The 27,005-nt window shown below is 54.7% G+C and overlaps 3 protein-coding genes and 1 long non-coding RNA gene across 11 annotated transcripts in view; 2 read left to right on the top strand and 2 right to left on the bottom strand.

Annotated features, from left to right (window-relative positions):
- Positions 1-4,870, top strand: part of Mybpc2 (myosin binding protein C2) — a 31,625-nt gene extending 26,755 nt beyond the window's left edge. For all 4 annotated transcript variants that reach the window (XM_037200352.1, XM_037200347.1, XM_037200359.1 and 1 more), the window contains 6 exons: positions 142-337; positions 795-934; positions 1,161-1,320; positions 1,417-1,553; positions 2,824-3,010; positions 4,755-4,870. In XM_037200352.1, coding sequence (XP_037056247.1) covers positions 142-337; positions 795-934; positions 1,161-1,320; positions 1,417-1,553; positions 2,824-3,010; positions 4,755-4,765 — 831 coding nt within the window. In that variant the 3' untranslated portion in view covers positions 4,766-4,870. The remainder of the gene's footprint in view (positions 1-141; positions 338-794; positions 935-1,160; positions 1,321-1,416; positions 1,554-2,823; positions 3,011-4,754) is intronic.
- Positions 4,871-5,509: 639 nt separating this feature from the next.
- Positions 5,510-10,421, bottom strand: Fam71e1 (family with sequence similarity 71 member E1). 4 transcript variants are annotated; one of them, XR_005090224.1, is made up of 5 exons: positions 9,987-10,256; positions 9,369-9,499; positions 6,218-6,485; positions 5,769-5,993; positions 5,510-5,674 (listed from the first exon to the last, which is right to left on the bottom strand). XR_005090224.1 is itself a non-coding variant. In XM_028858895.2 (5 exons), the coding sequence occupies exons 1-5, from the start codon at positions 10,330-10,332 to the stop codon at positions 5,618-5,620; spliced, it is 645 nt and encodes a 214-aa protein (XP_028714728.1). In that variant the 5' UTR covers positions 10,333-10,421; the 3' UTR covers positions 5,510-5,617. The 4 variants fall into 4 exon arrangements, 3 of the variants coding, with proteins under 3 accessions (XP_028714728.1, XP_028714727.2, XP_028714726.2); XM_028858895.2 differs by lacking the exon at positions 5,769-5,993 and adding an exon at positions 10,263-10,421 and having other exon boundaries at positions 9,987-10,105; XM_028858894.2 differs by lacking the exon at positions 5,769-5,993 and having other exon boundaries at positions 6,160-6,485.
- A 91-nt stretch (positions 10,422-10,512) lies between these two features.
- Positions 10,513-17,220, top strand: Emc10 (ER membrane protein complex subunit 10). 2 transcript variants are annotated; one of them, XM_028858891.2, is made up of 8 exons: positions 10,513-10,765; positions 12,098-12,170; positions 13,912-14,021; positions 14,645-14,749; positions 14,971-15,152; positions 15,251-15,344; positions 16,052-16,138; positions 16,315-17,220. In XM_028858891.2, the coding sequence occupies exons 1-7, from the start codon at positions 10,652-10,654 to the stop codon at positions 16,136-16,138; spliced, it is 765 nt and encodes a 254-aa protein (XP_028714724.1). In that variant the 5' UTR covers positions 10,513-10,651; the 3' UTR covers positions 16,315-17,220. The 2 variants fall into 2 exon arrangements, with proteins under 2 accessions (XP_028714724.1, XP_028714723.1); XM_028858890.2 differs by lacking the exon at positions 16,052-16,138 and having other exon boundaries at positions 10,587-10,765.
- A 4,663-nt stretch (positions 17,221-21,883) lies between these two features.
- On the bottom strand, positions 21,884-23,045 carry LOC114684343. Its single transcript, XR_003733289.2, has 2 exons — positions 22,407-23,045; positions 21,884-22,292 (listed from the first exon to the last, which is right to left on the bottom strand). It is a non-coding gene; the product is annotated as an uncharacterized LOC114684343 (long non-coding RNA).
- Positions 23,046-27,005: the final 3,960 nt, after the last annotated feature.

Below are 27,005 nucleotides of genomic sequence, written 5' to 3'. Positions count from 1 at the left end.
CCATGGCCAGAGTTCAGTGGGGATCAGGGCCTAGATTAGGGTCAAGTACAAGTCCAGTATGGTATCAGGCCCAGGGGCAGTGATGTAGCCAGGCCCTTGGGCCTGAAGAGCCCACTCACCTGACATTATAACCTCTCCCAGGGCAAGCCCCGGCCTCAGGTGGTGTGGACAAAGGGTGGGGCTCCCTTGGATACCTCCCGAGTGAATGTGCGAACCAGCGACTTCGACACGGTGTTCTTCGTGCGTCAGGCGGCCCGCTCTGACTCGGGCGAGTATGAGCTGAGTGTGCAGATTGAGAACATGAAGGACACTGCCACCATCCGAATCCGGGTTGTGGGTGCGAGGCTGGAGCCCGGGGGGTGGGGTGGGAGTGTGTGGGGGGATAGAACAGGCTCAGGAGCAAGAGGCCAGTGAGGAATGGGAGGAGAGGGAGGTCAGAGTGGGGGAGAGGCCGGGGCTGGAGGAACACGGCCAAGGGAAGACAGGGAGGTTGGACGGGAAGGTGGAAGGTGGGGCAGGGGCTGAGTTGGCGCTGTGCTCGTCTACGGCACATGAGGCCCCAGGGCCCACCTCCAGCACTGGATAAAGTGCGGTGGTCTGTGCCTAAAATCTCGGCACTCATGGGCTAGCAGTGGGAAGGTCAGGAGTTTAGTGCAGGCCTGGGATATATAGCGGGTTTTAGACCAGCCTGAGCTACAACGAGTCAGAAAGAAAAAAACCCAGGAGGGGAAGGGAGGGGCAGAGCCAGGCATCGGGGCCCCTTGGTGATGTGTAACCCCCAACCCTCTCGGCAGAAAAGGCAGGGCCAGCTGAGAACGTGGTGGTGAAGGAGGTGTGGGGCACCAATGCCCTGGTGGAGTGGCAGCCGCCGAAGGATGATGGGAACAGCGAGGTCACGGGCTACTTTGTCCAGAAGGCTGACAAAAAAACCATGGTGAGGGAACCGAGGGGCCTCAGGGCCTGCGGGAAATGCTGGAGGCCGTGGCAGAGCAGAGCTGAGCTTTCTCTTTCACAGCTGGGACACTGAGGCTAGGAGACTGGGTGACCGAGAGCCAGTGGGCTGAGGATGAAAGACAGGCTGCTTCCTGCCCTTCCCGGGTCTGTACCCACTGTGTCCTCATGAGCTTGCCTTCCATGGTCCCTCCTTGTCCCCATTCCAGGAGTGGTTCAATGTCTACGAACACAATCGCCACACCAGCTGTACGGTGTCCGATCTCATCGTGGGCAACGAGTACTACTTCCGGGTCTTCAGCGAGAACATCTGTGGTCTCAGTGACTCACCTGGTGTCTCCAAGAACACAGCTCGCATCCTCAAGCCAGGTGCGGGGCCTGGCCGCCTGGCCTTGAGCTGCAGCTCCTGGCTGTTGGTCCCTGGCTGGGGTGGGACTCACCTCATAGGTGCCTCCTCTTCCCTAGGAATCACCTTAAAATCGCTGGAATACAAGGAGCATGATTTCCGAACGGCCCCCAAGTTCCTGACGCCGCTGACGGACCGGGTAGTGGTGGCGGGATACGCGGCAGCTCTCAACTGTGCTGTCCGAGGCCACCCAAAGGTGCCGGGGTGGGGCCGGGGCGGGGCCGGGGCGGGCCGGGGCGGGGCCGGGGCGGGGCCGGGGCAGCCACCACACCAGCAGCGCCTCCCCGCGGCCCCCTTGGTGGAGGCCGAGTGTCAGGCGGTCCTCAACCTCTTGCCCTTTCTCTGCCTCACGGCTGCCGGGGACACCTCATTCATGAAGCCCAGCTCTCCTGTCCCGTTTGTGGCCGCTGCCACTCCCCGGAAAACCTCGGGCAAGCATCTACACCTGCAAAGCTCCCCGGGGTTTTCCTCAGCCAACCGGTTACAAGTTCACTCTTTCCTTTAAAAAAACCTTAAAGTGAATGTGTCGGTATGTGCGCTGTGAGTGTGCAGTGCTCTTGTGGGCCAGAGAGGGCACTGGACTCCCGGGGACGGGAATTAAAGGCAGCTGTGAGCTGCCCAGCAATGGGGGCTGGGACTGAACCCGGATCTTCTGGGAAAGCAGCACGCACTTTTAACCACTGAACCATTTCTCCAGGCCTCGGGGTTCTTGTAGCCTAGGATGGCCTTGAACTCAAGATCCTTCTGCCTCCACTTCCTGAGTGCTGGGCTTATAGGTGCGCACCACCAAGTCTGGGTGCTCTCACCCATTCGTTCATAAATCCATCCACCATCTCCTTTAACCGTGTGCCAATTAATTCACTGTCTCAGCTTATTCATTCATTCATTCATCCCATTTGCTGAATTACGTCACTGTTTCCACAAATATTTTCCTGGACTTCATGTGTGCTTCACAAATGGAACCAAGAAGTTCCGTTTGTGTGTGTGTGGGGGGGGGGGGGGAAGGACTGATCTAAATTCTCACAGATAATATAAAACTGTGAATGGTGGTGAGCATGATGGAGAAACACAGGCAGTTCTGGGACAGTAAACGAGGCACCCAGTCCAGGAGGTGAGCGGTGTGGGAAGGGCAGGCCAGGCAGGAAGAGCAGTGTTGGAGGAGGAGGGAACAGGCAGTGTCAGGGCCCTGGATGGGAGGCCTGTCGAGCCTGGAGCACAGGGAAGGAAAGGTAAAGGTAATGAAAAGGGAGGGACAGTGGCCATATTGGGGGCCTTAGGGCGCTACCTTTTTGAGAACAAGGGGTCGCTGTTCCCCAGGTGCACCAGGCATCACGCACTTGTCTGTACAGAAGGAAAAGCTGGGCCAGAGTAAAGTGACTGGATCCAGTCCACGCAGCCAGGCAGCGGCATGGGCTTCCGCCGAGGGCACCCCTCTAAACCAGCCTCCTCTTTGTGCTCCTCCCTAGCCAAAGGTGGTGTGGATGAAGAACAAGATGGAAATCCATGAAGATCCCAAATTCCTCATAACCAACTATCAGGGCATCCTGACGCTGAACATCCGGCGCCCTTCGCCCTTTGATGCAGGGACCTATTCCTGCCGCGCCTTCAATGAACTGGGGGAGGCCCTGGCTGAGTGCAAGCTAGATGTCCGAGGTGAGGAGGGAAAGGTCCCACACTGGCTGACCCTCATCCAGGGCCCTTGGCAAGCCTACCCAGATGGCCCAGGCAGGAAGAGGGGACAGGCCCTGCAAAGGCCTTGGGTTGGAGAGCACCAGTGTCAGCCCACGCTTCACCTTCTACCTCTCGAATCCTCTGTCAAGCCTCCTCCTGTCCTTTGCCCCGAGTCAGAGTTGAGGTGACCCTCCCCTACTCCTCAGAGCCTCCCCCAACCCCCGCGGTCTCATCAGCCTGGAGTTTATTGTCTTGTGTCTCAGCCCCGTCCCTAACTCCAACCTCCTGTATTCATCTACACGGTGTCCCAGACGTCCTGTGCCACTGGTAGGACCACAGTGACTACATTTTATGCCTACTCTGGGCCTCTGCACCTGATGAACCATCCTCTGAGAGAACTGTCCATCTCCTTTGCTGGCTCCAGTCCGCGCACCACACTGCCGGAGGAAGGAGACCAGGTCTCCCAGGGTGCACATTAGCATAGTCCGACCCTGCTTGATTTGGAGACACTTACCCATGCTGATGTGCCTGGCCCTGTGACAGCTTAGTGGACAGGGACTTCAGCCCCTCAAGGAAGATTCCAGGATCACCCCCCAGGCCCAGTGACTTCGTTGTGGATTCAGGCTGACTCACCATATACTTTGCAGTCTTCTTTGTGGGTGACTAGGTCATCTCAGATGTACCCCCATTGCAGGCTCCTGCTGACTTCTGATAGCTGGCAGTTCCTCAGAAAGTCCCCATTTGGGATTTAAGATGACATTAAACTGTCAGGGGTGTGGTGCACATCTGTCATCTAGCACTCAGGAAGCTGAGGCAGGAGAATCAAGAGTTTGAAACCAACCTATGCTACAGAGCAAACTCTAAATCAGCCTGAGTTACATAGTATGATCCTGTCAAAATACCATAAAATGGAAAAACAAGGGCTGGAAGGTGGCTTGGTGGCTGAGAGCAGTGGCTGCTCTTCAGAGGACCCGAGTTCAGCCCTCAGGACTCGCTCGGTGGCTCACAGCCATCAGTAATTCTAGTTCCGGGGGCTCCAAGCCCTCCTCTGACCTCCACGGGCTCCTGCATGCACATGGCGCACATAAACTCAGGCAGGCAGACACACACACACAATAAATTTGAGAACAAAAAATCGAACTAAAATGGCCAGGCATGGCCAAGTACAACTGTAGCCCTAGTTCCTAGGAGCACCAAGCCTTGAGGGATGCCGCGAGAACCTTTCTCAGAAGGGCCACAGGAGGCTTTTTCTCAAAAGAAAAGAAGGAAAGGTGTGAGGCTGGAGATGTGGCTTATGGTACAGTGCTTATCCAGCATAAAGCCGTGGGTTCCATCCCCAGCACTCTGTGAATCAGGCATAGTGGTCCACGGCTGTGATCCCCGCACTTGGGAGATGGAAGCGGGAGGGTCAGGAGTTCAAGGGCCTTCTCAGCTACATATCTGAGTTCAAGACCAGCTGGGCCTACATGCAGCCCTGCTGGGGGGGGGAGGGAAGTGGGGGAGAGAGAGAGAGAGAGAGAGAGAGAGAGAGAGAGAGAGAGAGAGAGAGAGAGAGAGAGATGATCGTGATGACTTCACTGGTGTTCAGGGACAGTCACCGGATGGGAACTTTCTTGCCCCCTCTGCTGGTCACATGGTTACATGCAGTGGAGGGTTCTGGGGGATTTCAGAAGACGTGGTGCAGCCCACCTCACTCTGCCCCCCCCATCTCTCATTTCTTCTGCAGTACCACAGTGACAGCTCATCATCTGTCAGAAAAGTCAGCCGGACACCAGTCCTGCAACCCTGGGATGGCAGTCACCTTTCTAGAATGATCATTGTGATAAAATACTGTTCCTCAAATTGTGTGTCCATCCTTCCAGAATCTGTAGTTCTTGTCCCCTTGTGGGTGGGGTTAGCCACTCTGGGGTAGGAGATGGCCACCACCACAAGGCAGCCTTAAAGATCAGATACCACCGAGGTTGCCATCTTGGAAGATGGCCTTTGCTGGGGAACTGCTTTGCCATGGCATTTACAATAGTCAAAGGTGAATCCCATGCCCTGTGGCCTGAACTCTCTTGAACATTACCTACAGAGAGGAGGAGACAGGCTGGCCGCCACCCTCAAGGGACAGCACATCCAAGCTGATCAAGACAGGCTTGGGCACACCTGCCGTCTTAGCAAATGGAAGGCTGAGGCGAGCTAGAATGGTCAGTGTCGTCCTGGGCAATTAAAAGACACCCTGCGTTAAAATAAAGAGAGAGAGCCCTTGAGTGGAATCCCCAGTGAGGGACTTAGGGGTGGCTGGGTGGAGGAGTGCTTCCTTAGAAGGTGGGAGGCTATGGATTTCATCTCCACCAGGTGAAAAAAGAGAGGGCAACTGGAGAAGCCTTGGGGAAAGTGGGTACTAGGGCAACAAGGACACAGAGGGCTAGAAGAAGAACCACCTAGAAGCAGCCTGTTGCCTTGGTGATTGTGGCATAAAGAGCCAGGACCTGGGTGTTGGTTTTTAAGAGCCCGATCTTTATTAACTTTAAAATCCATCTCTGGCTCTGAGCTGAGCTGGCTTGATCTCCGGTCCTTTGGCGATCTGGAAGGATCTTGTCCGAATCAGAGCCCCCAGAGTTCTGAGACCTGCGGGTCCAGTCTGGCCTCTATGGCTTGACGCTAAGGAGAAGAGTGTGTATCTGAGAGCCGGACCACCATGCGGGTGTGAGGTTGGGGTAGGTAGGCCCATGGATGTCTTGGGAAGAGGCCTCACCTTCCAGAACTGGCCTCTCCTGTTCCCCTTTCAGGGAACTGGGCATGTGTGGCCAGGCTGAGCCCACCCCTTCAATGGCTTTCCTCTCTAGACCCCACTTGGAGTCAAGAGGAGGCTGGGGGAGGGCTGTGTGCTCCCTCTCGAGAACCTACAGGCAGTTGGGCTAGGAATACCAGCCACACAGTTCCCACTTGGCTGCCAGACCCTGTCGCCTCCTTAGAATCCCTAAGAAGCAGGAGGAATCGATGGGTATTCAGGCCCAGGGGTCCAGGCCTCAGCCCTCCTCCCCCAGACCCAGGGGTCCAGGCCTCAGCCCTCCTCCCCAGACCCAGGCATCCAGGATCCAGCCCTCCTCCCTCAGACCCAAGGGTCCAGGGCCCCGCAGTCCTACCTGGTCCCTCTCCATCCTTCCTGGCCTAACATCCCTGAGCTCGCGGCCCCGCCCTCACCTCCGGGGGCTGCAACTGTCCCTGCTCGCCCTCCTCCTCCTCGTCCTCCTCAGGCGCGGTGTCCTCGTGGGTGAAGGGAACGGCGCTGGCGGGCGAGTGGAAGCGCAGGCGGTAGAGCAGACGCACCCAGCGGCCGAACTCGCGGTCGCGGGTCTCTGCAGACGCGCGCAGCTGCAGGTAGAAGGCGCGGCCAGTGCGGAACTTGACCTTGAGCTGGTGGCGGCTCTCATCATGCACGAACAGCTGCACGAACTGCAAGGGGAAGAGCCTGGCGGCAGAGGGGCGGCTCAGTTGCGGCCTCTCATCGCGATCCCTGCGGGGACTCCTAATCCTGGACGGGCCGTGCACCGCCTACGGAGGCCCTCTCTCCCATCCTGGCCCTGTACTGCCCAGTCCTCGCAGCTGCTCCTGAGCTGCATCAGGCCACGCTTAGCATCTTAGCTTGGCCCAGCCAAAGTCAGGGCGAGGTCCTGTGGCCCAGAAGGCCCTGCTTGGGGAGGTCTCCTCTGGCCTATTTATACTCTCCATCACCCCATGCGACAGTTCTCGTCTGCTGTTCCCTCACCTGTGCCTACAATGTGAGCTCCGTGGATTCTCAACTCGGGCCTGATTTTGCCCGGTCCTGTTTTCCCTAGTATGGTAAAGCACTGAAAGGATGCTTGACGAATATCTGAATAAACACATTGCTCAGGCTTTCAGCTAGATTTAAGGTCCTCCAAAGGAAAGGAAGATAGAGTCCCAAGAGAGTAAGTAATCTGGCCCAGGCCACACAGCAGGGGTGGAACAAGGCCTCTGTTCATGGCCCTGGAGTTCATTAGCTGCAGCAGGGTTTCACACAGCCCCCTCTGGCCTGGTCACATTGCCTCTAGGACCTAATGTGGACAATCTCCTCATTCCTGACCTAATGTGTCCAGTCTCCTCATTCCTGATCTACTGTGTCCAGTCTCCTCATTCCTGACCTCATGTGTCCAGTCTCCTTATTCCTGACCTAATGTGTCCAGTCTCCTCATTCCTGACCTAATGTGTCCAGTCTCCTCATTCCTGACCTCATGTGTCCAGTCTCCTCATTCCTGACCTCATGTGTCCAGTCTCCTCATTCCTGACCTCATGTGTCCAGTCTCCTCATTCCTGTGCACACAAACACATGTAACACATGCTCCCTGTTACCTGGTGACCACGTCAATGGACAAAACCCGCATCCTTCAGTGGACAATGGGTACCCCTAACCTAGTGTAACAGCAGTTGGTGACATTTACACACTGCTTACACGGTGCCAGGTGCTTCATGAAAGACAAATAGGAAGGACTGTCCTGTGCCCTACTCCGCCCAATGTTCCAGGCGAGGAGGTTGAGGCACAGGAAAGAGGAAGGCAATGTTTTGATCCCAAGCTCTGGGATTGCTGACTTGTTCAAGAATGCCCCAGTCACAGGGACAAGTTGGACAAGTCAAGTTGGCTCAGCCTGGATCCAGGAATAGCCTGGAGTAGGGTGGGGCTAATTGCCAAGAGGGTTGGTTTTGTTTTGTAGATAAGGTTATCAGTAGCCCAGGCTCATGCTGTGGAATTGGTTGTGTCATTGAGTCTAGCCCTGAACTTCTGATCCTCCTGCCTCCACCTCCTGAGGGCTGGGATTACAGTTCTGGACCACTTTGTCAGCTGCAGGCAGGAGAGGACAGACAGTCAGAGGGACCCCAAGCTTGCATTTAATATTCAAACACTGTTGTTGGAAACAGTGCAGTTTACCAGGGCAGAAAAACGCTTTGAGTAACATTCTCCACTAGGCAAGGAGACACCTGGGTGAATTCAGGTGCATTTTCCCCTTTCTTTCTGCCTTTTTTTTTTGACTGGAATTTGTAGACAGGCTGGCCTTAATCTCAGAGATGTACGGCCTGCCTCTGCTTCTGCAGTGTTGTAATTAAAGATGTGAACCACCATGTCCGCCAAAATCTCTCTATTCTTCCCTTCCTTCCTCATGCATGCTGTCGCCCAAGGCCTCTTTAAAAATGACTGGCATGAATATGTGCATGTGGTGCTCATAGGTCAAATGGGTTCCTTCCTCATTCTCTCACCTCATTTTCTGGGACAAGGTTTCTCACTGAACCTGGAGCCAAATGATGGGTAGACTGGCTGGCCAGCAAGATCCGAGGATCCTCCTGTCCAGTCTTTCCCAACATTGGGATTATCATGGGACCTGGCTTTTTATTGTTTTGGTTTTCAAGACAGGGTTTTCCTGGCTGTCCTGGAACTCACAGAGATCCACCTGCCTCTGCCTCCCAAGTGCTGGGATTAAAGCCAGCTGGTGCCAGGCTTTTTACATGGCTGTTGGGGATTCAAACTCAGATTTTCATGCTCGCCTGCGCGAACACTTTACTGACCGAGTCATGCCCCCAGTAGCCCCTTTTTACTTTTTACCTTAAGACAAAGGTCTCACTAAGCTGTCCAGGCTGTCCTGGAAGCCACTCTTATAGCTCAAGCTGGTCTTGAATTTGTAATTCTCCTGTCTCAGCCTTCCAAGTAGCTGGGATGACAGGCTTGTAACATTAGGCTTGGCCTGTTTCTATTTTCTCCCTGTCTTTCATGAACTGAGATAGGATGGGAAAGGAAGCAGGTCTCACAAGAATACCAGAGTGTGCACATGCACTCCAAGTATGTAAATGTTGGCTGTTCGCAGCTGAAGCAGGGCAGGGGCCTAGGCTGGGAAAAAGGACGTTCTGAGTGTGAGGTTTGTACTTGGCGGCATTTGATTTCTACATGTGAAGTTTTCAGTGAGAGGAGCAGAGCATAACTGTGGACTTGAACTCAGTACTTTGAGATCAGGACTGTGAGGGGCCTCGGGTTCTAGTCCCAGCTCCTGGCATGCTCTATGGGATCATGGGCCATGGGCCTGGGCTCTGAGCCTTACTCTATCTCTCCGGGACAGAGGAGCACCTGGAAAGCAGGAAGCATTGTGTAAAGTCACCATCCTGACCGTGTGGTGTCACTGAGAACTGTCCTTCCTCTTCTCGCCTGACTTCTGACCTTTGAACTTCCCTGTCATCTCTCTGAGTGGAGAGGCCCGGTAAGTATTTTGGTGGTGCTGTTGGTCCCCAAAACCTGGGTAGCAGAATGGTGGCTGTAAGGTTGGAGGAGGTCGAGACCAGGAAGGGCAGTCACCCGAGGAGCTGCAGGCGTCCACTCTCCTTGTCAGGGCCAGCCAGCAGCAGCAGGTCTGGCAGTTCCAGGGCTGGACTAGAGGCTGCCACCCCCATGGTGACCTTGTTGGCGACTTCTCCAAACCGGGTCACCTGGGGCCAGAGGTTAGAGGCAGGATAGATGGAGAACAGAACTGAACAGAACTCTGGTGGGGGTCGGGAATCTTGACAGGGTCATGAACTAGGGCAGTTGAAAGGGGGTTGGGGCTGGAAACATGACAGCTCAGTCTATTGCACCGGCCTAGAACCCCCTAGTGCGAGGCCCCGGGGTGTGGCTAAGTGGTAGAGCTCCTGCCTAACGGGAGCCCTGGGTACTGTCCACAGCACCACAAAAGAAAAAAGGTTGTGGGCCACATATTTTAGGATTAAAGGGTAACAACCATATATGTGTGCGGTCAATGAAACTGAGTCAAAGGCTTCTGAAGCCACAAACAGCCAAAGGATTGGCGCTGTGAGGTGAGAGGGCTCCGGGGTCATGTGAACCCTTGGAGTTCCACAGGGCGATGATCATGGGGGTCAGCCACAGTTCGCAGAGCAGGGGCTCCGTACAACCAAGGGGCGGAGGTCCGGGGCTCCACACCTGCACGAAGTTGCTCTCGAAGATGGGGAAGTCGCGCAGCTGGTCGAACTCGCCGCTCAGGAGGTGGCGCTGGAGGCGCCCAGGGCGGCACGGGGCGTAGGCGGGAACCACGGGGCGGTCTGCAGGGGCGAAGGGCTGGCATCCACCCCAGGAGGCCAGGTACGACTCCCCCGACAGGGGGCGCACGCGAGGCAGCGGCCTCCGCATTGCCGGCCCCATGCCTTCCCGGGCTCCCTCACCAGGGCCAACCCCTCCGGGCAGGGATCCTCCTCTCACCTGCCATCCCATCTGAACCGGCCTCACCAGCTCCACCCCGGACTGGCTTAAGATCGCGCCCGCCCTTCATCGCCACGCCCCGGCCCCGGGTGGGAACGCAGGGTGTTGCCCAAACCGGAGAGCCGGGGGGCGGGGCCTCGCGCCTGTGACGTCACAACAAGCGCCCGGCGTTCGGTGACGTCACGAGCGTTGCCGCTCTCTCCTGGGGGGTAGAGCCGGGAGGGGGAGCCTTAGAGACCCGGATGGAGAAATGGCCGCCATGACGGAGGGGGCAGGCGACCGGGCGCTAGTGCGCAGGGGCGGCCCGCGGCGCAGGCGCAGGCGCCTCAGCATGCGCTCTGTGGCTCCCAGCGTGCTTTACGGCGCTGGGCTCGTCTCCGATCCTCGGTATGGTGACCGCGGGTGCTAGGGCGACTCGGCTGCTCGTGCTCTTGCTGGTAGCAGCCGCGGCCCCTAGTAGGGCCCGGGGCAGCGGCTGCCGGGTCGGGGCTGCCGCGCGCGGGGTGAGTGCTCGCGGCCGGGGTCGAGCGGCCTCCTGCGGGCGCTAGATGGGCTCGCCACATCGTGAATATTCATGAGAGGATGCGGTCTGTTGGGAACCTGAGCTGACCGGGAATGAGGCTTGGCGTGGTGGTGCACGCCTTTTCCCAGTGCTCAGGAGGCTGAGGCTGGAGGATCAAGGAAGGAGTTTGAGGCCAGCTTGGGCTGCATGAGATTGTCTCAAAAATACAAAAAAAGTGGGTGTGATAGTGCACGCTTTCAATTTCAGTATTCGAGAGGCAGAGACAGGTGAGATCGAGACCAGCCAGGGCTACATAGTGAGACCCAGACTCAATAAATAATAAAGATAGCGCGCTAGCGCCCGAGCGCTAGGGGAGGAGTCGTATTCCTGAATTTGCATAAGGGAGCCAGGTCCTACAGGGGCCAATAAATGTTGTAGGATGCCTGGGTAGGGGAAGCTTGAAGTTAAGACATAAAAAGCATAGGCCTTGGCGTGGAGTTGCAGTCCTGACATCCTAGGAGTTCAAGGTCAGCCTGGGCTACCCAAGGCTCTGTTTCCCACGCACAAAAGAAGGATGCTGGAGAGATGGGGGAAATAAGAGCACTGGCTGCTCAACTGTCTGTAACACCCTCTTCTGGCCTACCAGGTACCAGGTGTGCACATGGGGCACAGATGTACATGCAGCAAACACCCGTATACAAATTCAAAACAAAACAAATGAAGCAGATGGTGGTTATACTTATCTGTAATCCCAGCACTCAGCAGGCTGAGGCAGGAGGATCGTCTTGAGTTTAGACTAGCCTGGGAGTGGGACTGTTTCAGACCATGGAAAAAAAGTGTGTAGGATCAAGAATGTACTGGAAAAGGGTGGAATTCCTGACAGTGTGAATGGTCAGGATATTTAACATATATGCCAAGGAAGCCAGTGCCTGTGAACTCATGAATGAAAAGCTTGACAGTGACCTGGGGAGCAGAGAGCATGGTGCTTGCCTGTAATACCGGCACTAGGAGACCAGCTTGGACTATGCAGTGAGACTGTCTCAAAAACAACAACAACAAAAGAAAAATCCAACCAGTCAAACAAACAGAAGATAATGACCTGGGCCTTGGACATGAGAATAACATTTAAGCATGTTTATATGGTTTTCTTTTGAGCTATGGAAACTACTCTGAATATTCATTAGTGGCCAGTCCTGGGGAAGGCACCTCTCATTTGATGTGAACATGAAGATAAGGCTTGTCCTTCAATCTGTCACTCTGTTCTGGGGACAGTTGGTTCTTCCCTGCCCAGAATTTGAGTGGTCTTCACCTGAGGTCCCTGTCTCTCCTGTAGGCTGGGGCTGATGGCCGTGAAGGTGAAGGCTGTGGTACTGTGGGATTGCTGCTGGAGCATTCATTTGAGATTGGTGAGTTCATTGTGTGTTCAAACTTACACATATCCAGTGAGACCTAATAGCCTGCTGGGGAGAAGCTGTTTTTATATGCCCCATACCTGGCTTCAAGGGTTCAAGGATTGAGTGCTTCCCCAACATGTCCAGGGGCTTGGATTGCATCTCTGTTAATGGAAATCACACACACACACAGACACACACACACACACACACACACACACATCACACCACACATATGCATAGATACATGTGTACATGTGTATGTGTACATGTGCATATAAAAAATGTATGTGTGTGATGGCTAAAGAAACCCCATTTTATGCCAGGCATTCATTCCATCTTGATACCTACTAGCTGTTTGTCCCTGACTCCAGCACCTGGAAGATAAGTTCTCAGTAACCCTGACTTAGTGACCCCTCCACCCAAGAATGTCTGACCGTCTCTCTACTTGTTATTTATGGCTAATTGTTTTTTGGCTTCTGTAACTTGCTTACACCGATACTCAAAGGTTGTTTTGAGTTGCTGTGACCACTTGGCAGTTTTTGCTGGCTTGTGTAGATATGGAAGGTCGCCTTTAGAAACCCTTTTCCATACTCCTCCATGACATGCCTGAGATTTAGCTTTAAGGCTGTCACTCTAGCAGCTAATCAATAAACCTTTTAATTATTGCTGGGCGGTGGTGGCGCACGCCTTTAATCCCAGCACTAGGGAGGCAGAGCCAGGTGGATGGATCTCTGTGAGTCCTTTTAATTATAATTGGATTGAGTCTATGGTCTTTTCCCAGGACTCACAAACTCCATAACACATGCATGTCTTTTTCTTTCACATTTTTTAAATTTTATTTTCTTTCACAGTTCTAGTTATAGTCCACCATAGTAGGGAAGTCAGTTAGGAACTTTAAACAGCTGGTCATATCATGTCCACAGTTCAGAGCAGAGAGAATTAATGAATGCATGCTCACTTGTGCTCAGCTCCTCTCTACACTTAACGCAGTCAGGGCCCAAACCACAGTGGGGGCCTTCCTACCTAATGAATGTAATCAAGACATTCGCCCACAGCCCAGGCTGACCTAGACAGTCCCTCACTGAGACTCCTTCCTCGTGATTCTAGATTGTGTCAAGTTACAATTAAAACGAGCCATCAGGGTCCCTGACTACTCATACTCATGTGGCCAGCTGTCAAATATTGACAGGATCTCCCTCTATAAAACGTACTATTGATTTGCTCTAATAACGTTTTCTTTCACAGAAATTAAATAGAACAAGTTAACATCACAAGTATACATCTGGGTGCATACATATGCATGTGTATATATACACATGCATGTGTATATATGTGTATATATGTGTATATATACACATGCATGTGTGTGTGTATATATATATGTATGTATGTATACATTCATATGCACACTCGAGTATATGTATGCACCTGTGTGTGTGTGTCTGGGGCACATGGGGCCCCTCTTTCAGGGAAGGCAGAGCTGAGCCAGCCTCAATATCTGCCTGACGAAAGGGGCCGCGACCAGTCAGCTCAGAGCTTGCTGTTTGCTTTGCCCACAGCTCCTTAATGGAGTCAGGCGCTCGTGACGGTCAGGCCCTGGTTGACCCAGAGAGTTCTCAGAACCATCCCAGAGTTACCCATGAAGGCAGTGCAGGCCATGGGGCCTCAGGCTGGGCTGCCCTGACAGCAGGCAAGGGGCCAAGAAGCCACCTGTCACTGAGATGGGCTTGTTACTGAGCTCAGTTCCCCACAGGTGACGGAGCCAACTTCCAGAAGCGTGGCTCGCTGCTCTGGAACCAGCAGGACGGCACCTTGTCCGCGACACAACGTCAGCTCAGTGAGGAGGAGCGGGCCCGGCTCCGGGTGAGCTTGGGGCCCCAGGGCTGGCCCCTGCAGATGAACGGGCTTGGCGCCTGGCCCAGCCACCCCTCCCTATGGGGTACCTTCTTGCCTTCCCAAGAGGCTCCTTCAAGCGCAGCCTTGTCCAGGCTGGGCTCTGCCCTGCTCCCACCGAATGCTGGCATGTTAACAGTTTTACTTCTGCCCGGCGTGAGGGAGGCAGGGAACTTGCTTTGCCCTGGCAGCCATGCGCCTGGGTGTCTTCTGTGTGCAGGAAGGCAGCGAGAGCCCGCTGTCTGCCTCTGCCGGCTCCCGTGTGACTCTGCCCTGGCTGCCCCCAAGGCAACCATTGTGGTCCCTGGGTTGAGGTGTGTATGGGATGGGGCCCAGTGTGGCTGCATCCCGGCTCAGTCGTGCTTGGATTCCCATTTGCAGATGTGGCAATGGTGTCTTGGGTGGCTTCTCCACCGGGGGAGGGCAGCCCAGCTGTTTTAGCCTCACTTGGTTGCCAGGGGGAAGAGTTCTGAGCAGACTCTTGTCAGCCAAGGGTTGTGGGAGGTGCTGTGAGGACAAGGCAGGGGAAGCATTCTCTTGACCAGCCTGGGTGCTGGCCCTGTCCAGTTCATGGGCGTCTGCATACCCTCCAGGATGTGGCTGCCGTCAATGGCATCTACAGGGTCCGGGTCCCAAGACGGCCTGGGGTACTTGATGGTTCAGAAGCTGGAGGCTACGTGTCTTCCTTTGTCCCAGCGGTAAGTCACTCATGAGGACTGCCTACATCCTCATTCCTGCCTGCCTCAGTGTCCCCACCCTTCATCGAGCTCCTCCCGTGAAGTCCTGTAGTTGGTGATGGTCCAAGGGACCTGGGGATGGGTGTGGGGGCTCTGGAGGGTGCTTGTGCATTTGTGGGGGGACGCAGCAGAGCTGGGTAGCCCTCTCTCCCTGACTGTTCCTCCCCCACCATCTCCCACAGTGCTCCCTGGTGGAGTCGCACCTCTCGGACCAGCTGACCTTGCATGTGGATGTGGCTGGCAACGTGGTGGGGTTGTCGGTGGTAGCGTACCCCGGAGGCTGCCGGGGCTCTGAGGTAGAAGACGAGGACCTGGAGCTGTTCAACACATCTGTGCAGCTGCGGCCTCCGGGCACTGCCCCAGGGTGAGTGCTGGAGGGAGGCCAGGGCCCCTGGCTGCCCAGGCACCCAGCCACTGCAGTGGGCTGTAGCCTTCATCTCGCCCCTTCCCCTCCGTGTTCAGCCCTGAGACTGCAGCCTTCATTGAGCGCCTGGAGATGGAGCAGGCCCAGAAGGCGAAGAATCCTCAGGAGCAGAAGTCATTCTTTGCCAAATACGTGAGTGTGGCTCCCTCCCCCGCCCCCAGCAGGTGGCCTGTGCATGTTCCTCTGGTGGGAGACTGAGGGCTGTGGACCCCATCTGAGTTCTCCAGGGCTGAGTGGCTCTAGAAGCCCAACCGCCTGGCCTGGGCTGGGGCTCTGCAGGCACAGGCATCTCAGGCCTGTTGGGAGCAGAGCAGCGTGGAAGGTAGCTGGGTGTGGACGGACAGGCTGTGGGCATGCACGGAGGCCTAGGAGGGAAGGGGCTACCCAGTGCTCAGAGAAGGGAGGGGCTTGAGCGGTGGAATCCATGGGAGGCCCAGGGCCAGGAGGCAGGTAGCCCTGGAGAGTGAAGAGGCGCAGGTGGAGGTGCAGAGGAGCCCAAGAGGGCAGCTGCAGGCCTGAGGAGTCTAATGCCCAGGCTTTTGAAGGGGCTGGAGTGAAGGGCAGACCTCCTGAGGAGGCCGGCTGTACGTGCTCCTCATCCCTTGGGGCTGGAGGCTTGTGCCAGGCCCAACAAGGTGAGGGCCCAGCGAGGCCAGCAGGACTCAAGGGTGAGGTGGGAGGGTGCTGAGGCCAGGGACACTGGGCCAAGCACCCTCCCCTCGGGGCCTCAGAAGCCCCATGTCCGGACCTGAGGCCGGCAAACCTCAGCCCTTGCGTCTCTGCACGTACTTGAGGGCTGGCCATGACCAGGCTGCTGACCTGCCTCCCTCCTCCCTCAGTGGCACCTCATCCTGGGGGGGGCCGTGTTGCTCACAGCCCTGCGTCCTGCCGCCCCAGGGCCTGCGCCAGCGCCAACGGAGGCCTGAGTGAGGACCCAGACCCCTGCCCGCCTTGCCCTCTGCCCACACCCTCCTGCCCCTGCCTTGGCCCTGCCTGTAGTGACTAGGGGACCCAGCCCCTCCCTCCCGTGGCCCCCATCCTGGACCAGCCTCATCACTTACATCCCTTCCTCTCTCTCTTTGTCCACCTGTCCCGCCTGCAGTGGATGTACATCATTCCAGTTGTGCTGTTCCTCATGATGTCGGGAGCACCAGACGCCGGGGGCCAGGGCGGCGGTGGGGGTGGGGGCAGCGGCCGGTGAGCAGCTGTGCCACCGAGAGTCCCCCAGACCTTCCTGTCCTTGGCAAGCCCAAGAAGAAGTTCCTGTCCCTCCGCCCCCCTGTTGCATGACCATGGAAGGCTGCCCTTCCCAGGAGCCGTTGGCCTTCTTGCAGGTCCTCCCTCCCTCCCTCCCTCCCTCCCTCGCCTCTGTGCTGACTGAGCCAGGTGCACCTCCTGTAGCCCTGCGGCCCACGGCTTCCCTGGGTGCTGCGTGCCTGGGTCCTGCCGTGCGGCACTGTGTCCCTTTGCCCAGCACCCATTATCACCACCCACACCACTCCACCATGTAGTCTGGGAACATGCCAAGTTCTCTCCAGCCTCTGTGCCTTTGGCCCCATGCCCCATGGCCCCCTCACTGTCACACTTAGGCTCCTTGCCAAGGGTGTGTGGCTGGGAGGCCTCTGCCGCTGGTGGCCAGGTCTGCCTGCACAGTGTGTTGAAGCCTCCAGCCCACTTTCCAGTTGGCATACTGCACTCTTTGCCGCCCTTCCTGGTACCCCAGAAAACTGTGGTGACTTCCTTCCTGTCTCTGGATGTCCCACATGGGGTACAGCAGCAGGAGAGAATTGTGGGTCTCGTCACTAGTCTGTCTCTTGTAACGTACACTCTGGCAGTTTGTGTGCTTGTTTTGAGATCCTGGTTTGAGCTAGCTGCTTGACAGCTGCCGTGTGGCCGCCACTTGCTCGTGCGTGGCCATGGGCGCGGGGGTTGCCGTGGGGGTTGCTGTGTAGCCTCAGCTGTGTTCTGTGGCTGTTGATTAAACCGCTCCCTAAACAGCCGCCATTCATCTGGCTTCCTGCCTTCTGTGGTTGTCAATTGTCCCGGAGGGCTGCTGTCATTGGCCTGACTTATGTTTGAATGGCGTCTTCGGACATGTTACAGAGGGATGCCTGGGGCAGATTCAAAGTGTGTGAACAGGGACACCTTCCAAACTGCGGGAGGAGGCTGCTTCCTGACCCTCCTGGCACATTTGTTCATTCTCTTCCCAGAACGTCTACACCTCTTCGTATTGTCTCCCTCACTGGATGGCCGGGGTGTCACCTGGCCTCGTGTGTTGGTGCATTGCTATCAATTGGAATCCCAGCATTCAGTAGGCTAAGGCTGCCTGAGCTCCATAGTGACTTTAAGGCTAGCCTAGGCTACATAGCAAGACCCTGTCTTAAAGAACCAATGGGGTTCAGTTGGTAGAATGCTTGCTTCACATGCGTGAAGCTGTGGGTTCCATTCCCAGCAGTGCATAAGCCAGCTCTGCATGGTGGCACATACTCATGGCCGCACTCGGGAGCCAGGAGGATCAGAAGTTCAAGGTGTTGCTTGGCTAGTTAGCAGGTTTGAGGCTAGCCTGGGCTACTTGAGACTCTCTCCTCACAAATAACAAAAACCAAGGCCGTTCTCTGCACTTTGAGCTTGCCCTGTCAGGACCAGTTTCCTTAGTCCGGTGACTGCAGGTGTGACCTGGAGTTGGAGTCACATTGGTGCTGTGGTGATGCCGCACCTGACAGGAACAGCTGAGAGAGGAGGAGAGGCTGAGCAGGCTCATGGGTCAGAGGGCGTTGGCCTGACAGGGCTGCTTAATTCATACAAGGCAGGTTGTGATGGAGGCTGCTCATGGTAGAGAGGACGCTGAGGGAAGCAGGAGTGTGCGTCAGACAGACTTTTAAAGGCCCACCCCTCAAGTCTCTCCCTCCAGCTGGGTCCCACCTGTGAAGGTTCCCTAACCCCTCAGGACAGCACTGCCTGGGACATGGGTCTGTCAGGGAGGTTTCACTGTCACCCCATAACAGGCCGTCCTCAGGTGTGGGCTTGGGAAAGGGCAAAGTGCCCCCGTGTCTCACCTGTTCAGCAGCCAGAAACCTCAAGCCTGCCAGCTCCGCATCAGCTCAGTCGTGTGTCCCCTCGCGGTGTCCCTTTCCTGAGCCTCCATGCCCCCAGCTGCTTCTCCCCGGCCAGTGTGGCTACTCAGACCCCTACACACCATAGTGTGGCAGATGGCCCGGGGCCCAGGGGCTTGGCCAGTTCTCGTCCCCTTGCTGTCGATGGAGGTTGACTGTTCTCATGGAGTGGTGGCCTAGCATCTTGCCCACGACCAGGATGACAGCCACAGAGGCTGTGCTTCCGGTCTCCATTCTGTGCTGGCCTCTTTCTTGATTGCTACAGTCTGATGGCTTTTTCTGGAAGGTTTGCTATGCAGATCTCAACTTTGTCTGATTGTGAGTGCTGCCTTCTGGGCTGGGATGTAGCTTGGTGGTTAGATGCTTGCCCAGTATGTCTAAGGAAGACGCTGGGTTCCATTTACAGCACTGCCGAACAACCCAGGATATATAAAGAACTGAGAAACTAAGAAATGAAAACAGCATAAGGGGTAGATGAGCCCATGAAATGAATAGACTGCCCTCAAAGGATGAGAAACAGGCAGTAGAGATGAAGAGCGTTCACAGGTTGTCGGGGAAGTGAGGCTGGGGTGTGGCACAGGTAGAGTGCTTGCCGTTACTCATGAGGCCCTGGGTTCAAACAGCAGGAGCCCACGTTGAGATTCTGCCTCACCCCAGCTGGTTAAAACAAGTGCTGGCTGGGGGTGGGGGGTGACATGGGGCTCTCTCTGCTTGTGGGAGTGCAAACCATCCCAGCCTCTGTGGAAGTGGGGACAGAAGGTTCTCAAGAAATTGCTGTTAGGTCTTCCACACCAGCTAGGTCTAATGTAACTCTGCCTCGTGAGCACTTTCCTCAAGTCCTGGATGCCAGCGTTCCTCAGGAGCTCCCGCACGATGACGGCAGAGCATGGAACTACCCCGGGTGTCCAGTGACAGCCGAGTGGGGGAGGAAAATGCAAATACACAGTGGAGTTGTCTTCAGTCATAAAGAACGAAACCGTGTTTACAGGAAAGTTGTTGCAGCTAAGCCTGGCTGAGACATGAAACAGTAGCCTCTCATTTGTGGTTCCCAGATTTTATAGACATGATCAGAAGTGAAACTATCCAGAAGGAGGAAGAATAACAGGAGGAGAAGGGGAGGCGGGCTGGGTGCGTGTGGCAAATGTGCTCTCATACAAGGCCCACGTCTTTGGGACTGGTGGGATGGTTCAGCGGCTAGAGGTGCCGCTAAGCCTGATGACCTGAGGTCCATATGGTAGACGGACGACCCCTCAGGTGTCCTCTGACCTCGCCTGCAGGTCAGAGCAAGGTGTGTGTGTGTGAGGGAGAGAAAAGAATGGATCTTAAAACTTGTGCATGTGCCAGGACTCCCGAGAAGCTCCGGGTGCAGAGCCGTCTTCCCATCTGGTGGATGGAGTGTCTGCGGTGTCTTAGCTGGTGGCTTTCCCTCCGCTTGAGGTGGTTCCCAGCCAGCCTTCTGTGTTCGAGCTGCCGAATCCATTAGACACTCTGGGGCTCCAGCCCAGCTAAACCCTGTCCAGGGTGCTAGGGATTTGGACACAGTAGCCCCCCATCCCTGCTCCCCTGTGGAGGCAGCTGCTCAGTGCAGACAAGGGGCAACAGCAGTCTCTGCAGGATGGTCTTGCAAAAGCCTTGTGTGACACCTGCTGGCGGAGGCTCCAGCCACCTCTTCCCATCTCCAGCTTACTTATTTTGTCATCTTTGGGTCTGCTTGGCCAGTGCTGCAGGAGACCTGTGCACCTGCGTTGCTCCTGTTTTCTTTCTTTCTTTCTCTTTTTAACCACATGTATCTGCAGGATGCTTGGCCACATGACTTGCTGGGTGAGATCTGGGCTTGCGTGTGTACCTTAGGCATCCTCACTTGTTCTCTGGGCCGAGTCGCCTCTCTGCCTCAGCTCGCTCCCGTCAGTGGCGCCAACAGCCTTGCTTCCCTGACCGGCCCTAGATCCTCCAGACTGCAGCCTCATCTGCCACTCAGCTCCCTGTGCCTCTGCCCCTGCACAGTGGCTCCTGGATCATTGCTCTAGAAATACTGTCATTGGTCCAGCCTTAGGACAGGGTCCTGCTCTGCACCACCCCCCACCGTACCATTACCATTCCTGCCCCTTCGGGCTGCCCTAGAGGTAGCCCTGGAGTAAGACACCCACCTGCAGCTACATCTGTTCGCTCCCGGACCTTCAGTCTGCCACCCCCCACGGCATTCCTTCCCCTCTGTCCATCCCATCGTGGGCTTCCAACACCAGAGCTGACCCCATTGCTGCCCTCTCATGGCTTCTAGCACCCACAGGACAAACTCAGCCCACTCACCTGGCCTGGCATTTGATGCCCATAATCAGAGCATCAGGCCAGGCTTCTTAAACTCCGTCTCCTGCCGCAGTCACTGTGTCCACTTAGCTGGTCCCAGCTCAGCCCTTCGTCCTCTCCTGGACCCTCACCAGCTTGTTGGCCTCAGGCATAAGCTGGAGGTGGGTCAGGGGGTAGACTATCCCTCTTTCCTTGGCCCATGCATGGATGCCCTTCTCTTTCCCCAGGAAGCTTCCCCTTTCTGGCTTCTAGCTTCAGGCTGGCACTTAATCTGCCCTCGGCTACTTTGATATCTTGTGTGACTCTGCTGCCCCATTGCAGCTGCTGGGATTCTGGAGGCTCCAGGGAAATGCTCTGACCAGAGCAGGGGCCATTCTTGGGCTCCTAGCTGTTCCCCACTGACCTGGCTAGTTCTAGTCAACTTGATATAAACTAGAGTCATCTGGAAGGAGGAAACCTCAACTGAGAAAATGCCTTCATAAGATCCGGCTGTAGGACATTTTTTTCTTTTTCTCTCCCACCTCCGACAGGGTTTCTGTGTGTATTCCTGGCTGTTCAGGAACTCACTCTGTAGAACAGGCTGGCCTCGAACTCAGAGATCCGCCTTCTCATTAAATGTGTGCACCACCACCAGCTGGCTGAATTGTCTTAATTAGTTGTTGATGGGGAGGCACAGCTCATTGTGGGTGGTGCCATCCCTGGGCATGTGGTATTGGGTGCTCTAAGAAAGCAGGCTGAACAAGCCGTGAGGAGCACGCCAGTAAGCAGCTCCCTTGCATGGCCTCTGCATCAACTCCGGCCTCCTGATTCTTTCCCTGTCCCGAGTTCCTTCATGGTGGACTACAATGTGGAAGTGTGAGCCAAATAAACCCTTTCCTCCCCAACTCCCCAACTTCCCTTTGGCCATGGTGATTTCATCACAGCAATAGAAACCCTAACTGGGACCCCCACCATCGCTTGCACCCACCTTCCATTCAGCGAGACCATGGGCTGTGCCCAGACCTGCAGCGGGTCTGCGTGGTCAAAGACCTGTTTTCATTCTACCCCTGGTGGGCCGCGTCCACCCCTGGAAGTCACACTGTCCGGCTGACTCAGTGTAAGGCTCAAGTGTAAGACTCCATAGTCAGAGCCGGCTTGAAGCCAGTGTAGCCGACTTGAAATTCCAGCACTGAAGGAGTAGAAGCAGGAGGCTCGGGGTCAAGGTCACCCTTGATAGGGAGTTCAAGGCCATCCTGGGTAGCATGAGACCCTGGCTCAGACAAACACTTGCTGTCAGTGTTTCTGTATTAGGAGTAAAAGTGTTCATTTTTACAGAATTTTCCATATCCCTTCCTCCACAGCTTCCCTCACCCCAACTGTCCTTTATTGGGGACAAATTTCAGTGCCTAATCCAGCTGGTTGCAGTTTCACTCTGTGCCAGGAGGTGGTGACAGTCCCATTAGCTACACACACACACACACACACACACACACACACACACACACACACACACGATCTGCTGTGTTGAGCAGTGTTGGTCCTTCAGGCAGGTGAGTCCTAAGAAGCCTCTGTCCTAACAGCTGCTGGTCTTCAGTGTCCTGCAGGTGTTGCACAGATGTTTTCATCTGGAAAACTGAAGTCAGCTGAGGCCTTCCGTTGCTGATGCCTGAAGAGGGTGGAGGGCCTGGCAGGGGACAGAGCAGTCTCATCAGCCTTCACCAAGCTCAAACTCGAGTCTCAGAGCCCATCCCTGGACAACCCAGGATCACATGCTGTTCTGGCCCCGCAATGTACACACCGTGTCTGTGGGCAGCTCTCCTCGCTCTGAGCTGATTCTTTGCTTCCCACCTTCAGGGTCTGGTTCCTCCAGGAAATGTCCAGCGTCCAGGACAGACAGAAAAAAGGAGTGTCACAAAGACCCTGCCCCACACCTGGACTCTGGCTTGGTAGCCATGCTCCAGGTAGTCAGCTTCCTGCCATGACCTTTTGTGGCCACTGGTGGTCCACCTCCCTCCCAGAGTCTGGGAACCTCCCAGCACCAGGAGAGGAGTCCACTTAGAGGCCCTTGGGGTTGAGAGCTGAGGGAGAAGGGAGGGAGGGAGGGAGGGAGTGCAGAGGAGAGGGAATAGAGAGGAAGAGAAAGGAGGAGAGAAGAATGGGCAGGGCTGGGAGCCGGGTCTATCAGTGAAATGCTTGTGCAGCAGGGAGACCCAAGTTTGGGTCCCCGTGCCACACACCAGCCTGGCACGCGCCTGTAACCCCGGTGCTGGGGAGGTGGAGACCAGTGGATTCCCAGGGCTTGCTGGCTGGTCAGCCTCACCAAATCAGCAAGTTACAAGTTCAGTTAAAGTGGGGAACCTGGCTGTGATGGTGCACACCTTTAATCCCAGTCAGTACTCAGGAGGCAGAGGCAGGCGGATCTGAGTTCAAGGCCAGCCTGGTCTGCAGAGTGAGTTCCAAGGCAGTTAGGCTACACAGAGAAACCTGCCTCAAAAAACCAGCCAATAAACAAAATAAATAAATAAATAAATAAATAAATAAATAAATAAATAAACAAACAAAATAAGATTAAGGTGGAGAACAACAGAGGAGACACCAGATGTTGACATCTTAGCCCCACACACATGTGAGTACACTATAAACACACATGCAATACAAACTAAAAAAATTTTTAAATGGGTGATACCTAAGGTTGACTTCTGTCCTATAACACACACACACACACACACACACACACACACACACACACACACACACACACCCTGGAGGAGTACGAAGAGTGCAAGAAAGAGGCGGGAAAACCAGGAGGACCACAGGAGTGCAAGGGACAGAGTAGAGCACCACGAGGGACACCAGAGAGGGGCTGAGCTGGAAAGGAGAAGGGAGAAGCGATCAGCATCATGGGACAGGACAGAGAGGTGAGAAGGAGAGACTGAAAAGCCAAGGTAAGAAAGGGAGGGAAGTGATCAAGGAAGATAAACAGCAGAGATGCCAAGGGAGGTGGGGGCAACTTGTAAGTTTAGATGAGCAGGGAGGGGATATCAGGACGGGGCTTACAGTGCTGGTGGGAGAGCCCGGGTACGGAGAAAGTGGAGGAGGAGAGAGTGGCGGTGGGAACAGAACAGAGGCAGATTCCAGAAGGAACAGTGAGAGCAAGGACAGAGAGGAAACAGGGCAGAGAGCCCCAGAAAGCGGGAAATGGGAAGCCTAGGGAGGGGAAGGAGGTGTGAGTGGAGAAAAGAGCAAGGAAGACATGGCAGGTAGAGGAGGTGAGGGGAGTGGAATGTACTGAACACCCTTGATCACATTCCTTATGGGACTCAGAGCCAGCCAGGACTGTGTGGGGGGTACCCAGGAGGACATCAAACCCTGGGTATCAAGTCTCCACATCCTCTGAGGCAAGGACCAGTCTAGAGACCCAGCACAGGTGAGAGGGAAGGGCGCAGGGGGGAAGGGGGAAAGGCTGAAAACAGGTGAGAAGGAAAAACAGGAGTCAGGACAAGGCAGGAAAGTGCTGGGGAATGGGAATACTATGATGGAGAAATAAGCAGGGGGCGGTGGTGCACACTTTTAATCCCAGCACTCAGGAGGCAGAGGCGGGCGGGTTTGAGTTCGAGGCCAGATTGGTCTACAGAGTGAGTTCTAGGACAGGCAGGACTCTTACACAGAGAAACCCTGTCTCAAAAAACCAAAAGGAGACAAGGAAATTAGAGTGTGTCTAAGATATGGAGCAAAGGGAGATAGAGGGATAAAGAAAGTTGTGAAGGTCCCATAGGAAATGAGAGGAAGAGGAGGAGAGAGATGGGAAGAGAAAGCAAGGCACTGAAGCAGGGGACTAGGAGGTGACAGCCGAGGAGGAGGCTGCAGAGTAGAAAGAGTTGCAGAGAGGATGAGGATGAGGAGTGGAGAAGGGAGGACAAAGGCAGAAGAAGAGATTGTAGAAACGGAGGAAGAGAGAAAGACAAAAGGAGGAAAGGAAGAGGGACAAGACGGAGGGGTGCAAACAGAGAGGTGAGGAGATGGGGAGCAGGTGGGAAGGAGGAGCAGGACGAAGAAGAAGAGGAAGAGAAGAGGAGGGAGAAGGAGGGAGTGTGGCAGAAAGGGGACAGAAGAAAAGGAGAGGAGGAAAACAGCTGTTTGAATGGGTAGAAGAAAGGTCACTAAGGAAATAGTGGAACAGGAGAAGCAAGGGGCCGAGCAGAGTGCAATAGGAAGCTAGTAGGACATAGGAGACAACAACAACAAAGGAGCAGGAGGAAGAGGAGGGGGACAAAAAAGAGAAGTGAAGGAGAGGAAGTGTAGAGGAGCAAGGAGCAAGGAAAAGCAGGAGGGAGGAAAGGAAACTAGAGACACAAAGGAAATGCAAGAGGAAAAGGAGATGGAGGAAGGCCAAGAGGAGGAGAAGGGAAGGAAGGCAGGAGGACAAGGCTATGTAGGAGAAGGCTGGGTGGGAGGAGGGAGGAGTAAGAGAAGAAACAGGAAAAGGAGGAGGGTGAGTTAGAAGGAGAGGAGATGGAGGAAATGAAGACGCAGGAAAGATAGAATGCTAAAGGAGGAAAGGAAGAAGAGAAAATCCAAAGATAGAGAGGAAGCAAAAGAAGGAACAAAGGAAAGGAGACAGGAAGAACATGGAAAGGAAGAGGATAAAGAGGAGGGGATAGAGTAGATGGAGGAAGAGGGAGAGGGGGGATAGAGTAAATGCAGGAGGAAGAGGAGGGTATAGAGTAGATTGTGGAGGAAGAGAAGGGGAAAGAGTAGAAAAGGAAGAATAGGAGGAGGAGGAAGGGAAAGAGTAGATGGAGGAGGAAGAGAAGAGAGAGGAGAGTATAGAGCAGATGATGAAGGAACAGGAGAGATGAAGTAGGTGAGGAAATGGAGGAAGAGGAGGGAAAGAATAGATGGAAGAGATAGAAGGAGATAGAGTAGATGTTGGAGGAAAGGGGGATAGAGTAGATGGAAGAGGAAGAGGAGGGGATAGAGTAGATGGAAGAGGAAGAAGAGGGGATGAAGTAGATATGGGAGGAAGAGGAGAACATAGAGTAGATGAAGGAGGAAGAGGAGGAGATAGAGTAGATGGAGGAAGAAGGGGGGATAGAGTAGATGGAAGAAGAAGAGCAGAAGATAAAGTAGACGGAGTAGAAAGAGGAGGGGATAGAGTAGATGGAGTAGGAAGAGGGGGAAAAAGAGTAGAGAGAGGAGTGGAGTTGGAAGAGGAGGGGAAAAATAGATTGTGAAGGAAGAGGAGGGAATAGAGTAGATGGAGTAGATAGAGTAGAGGATAGAGTAGGAGGAGGAAGAGAAGGAGATAAAGTAGATGGAGGAAAAAGAGGAAAGGATAGAGTAGATGGAGGAGGAAGAGGAGGAGATAGATTGAGGAGAAAAAGGAGGGGATAGAGTAGATGGAAGAGGAACAGGAGGGTGTAGAGTAGATGGAGGAGGAAGAAGAGAGCATAGAGTAGATGGAGGAGAAAAAGAGGAAGAAGAGGCGACAGAATAGATGGAGGAGAAAAAATAGGCGATAGAGTAGGTGGAGGAGGAAGAGGAGAGGATAAAATGGATTGTGGAGAAAGAAGATAGAGTAGATGGAGGACAAAAGGGGGCATAGAGTAGATGGAGGAGGAAGAGGAGAGGATAGAGTAGTTGAAGGAGGAAGAGGGGGATAGATGGAGGAGGGAGAGGAGGGGATAGAGTGGATGGAGGAGGAAGAGGAGGGGATAAAGTCGAAGGAGGAGGAAGAGGGAATGGAGTAGATGGAGGAAGAAGAGGAGAAAGAACACAGGATTGAGTAGATGGAGGAGGAAGAAGAGACGATATAGAAGATGGAGGAGGAAGAGAGGGGATAGAGTAGATGGAGGAAAAGTGGAGGGGATAAAGTAGATGAAGGAGGCAGAGGATGGGATAGTGTAGATGGAGGAGGAACAGGAGTTGATAGAGTACATGGAGGAGGAAGAGCAGAGCATAGTGTAGATGGGAGAGAAAAAGGAGTAAGAGGAGGGGATAGAGTAGATAGAGGAGGAAGAGGAGGGTATGGAGTAAATGTAGGAGGAAGAGGAAGAAGAGGAGGGGGTATAGTAGTTGGAGGAGAAAGAGGAGAGGATAGAGTAGATGAGGAGGAAGAGGAGGGGAGAGAGCAGATGGATGGGGAAGAGGAGAGGATAGAGTAGATGGAGGGGGATGAGGAAGAGATAGAGTAGTTAGAGGAGGAAGAGGTGGGGAGAGAGTAGATGGAAGAGGAAGAAGAAGAGGAGCAATGGGAGTAGATTGAGGAGGAAGAGGAGCGACAGGTTAGGTGGAGGAGCAAGAGAAGGAAGATAAGGGTATAGAGTAGATGGTGGAGGGAAAAGGAGGAAAAGAAGGGGATAATGTAGGTGGAGGAGGAAGAGGACGTGATGGAGTA

Source organism: Peromyscus leucopus, chromosome 1, assembly GCF_004664715.2.
Source record: "Peromyscus leucopus breed LL Stock chromosome 1, UCI_PerLeu_2.1, whole genome shotgun sequence".
NCBI lineage: Eukaryota > Metazoa > Chordata > Mammalia > Rodentia > Cricetidae > Peromyscus > Peromyscus leucopus.
The sequence above is the reverse complement of the archived record's forward strand: the minus strand, read 5'-3'. Positions and strand labels throughout refer to the sequence as shown.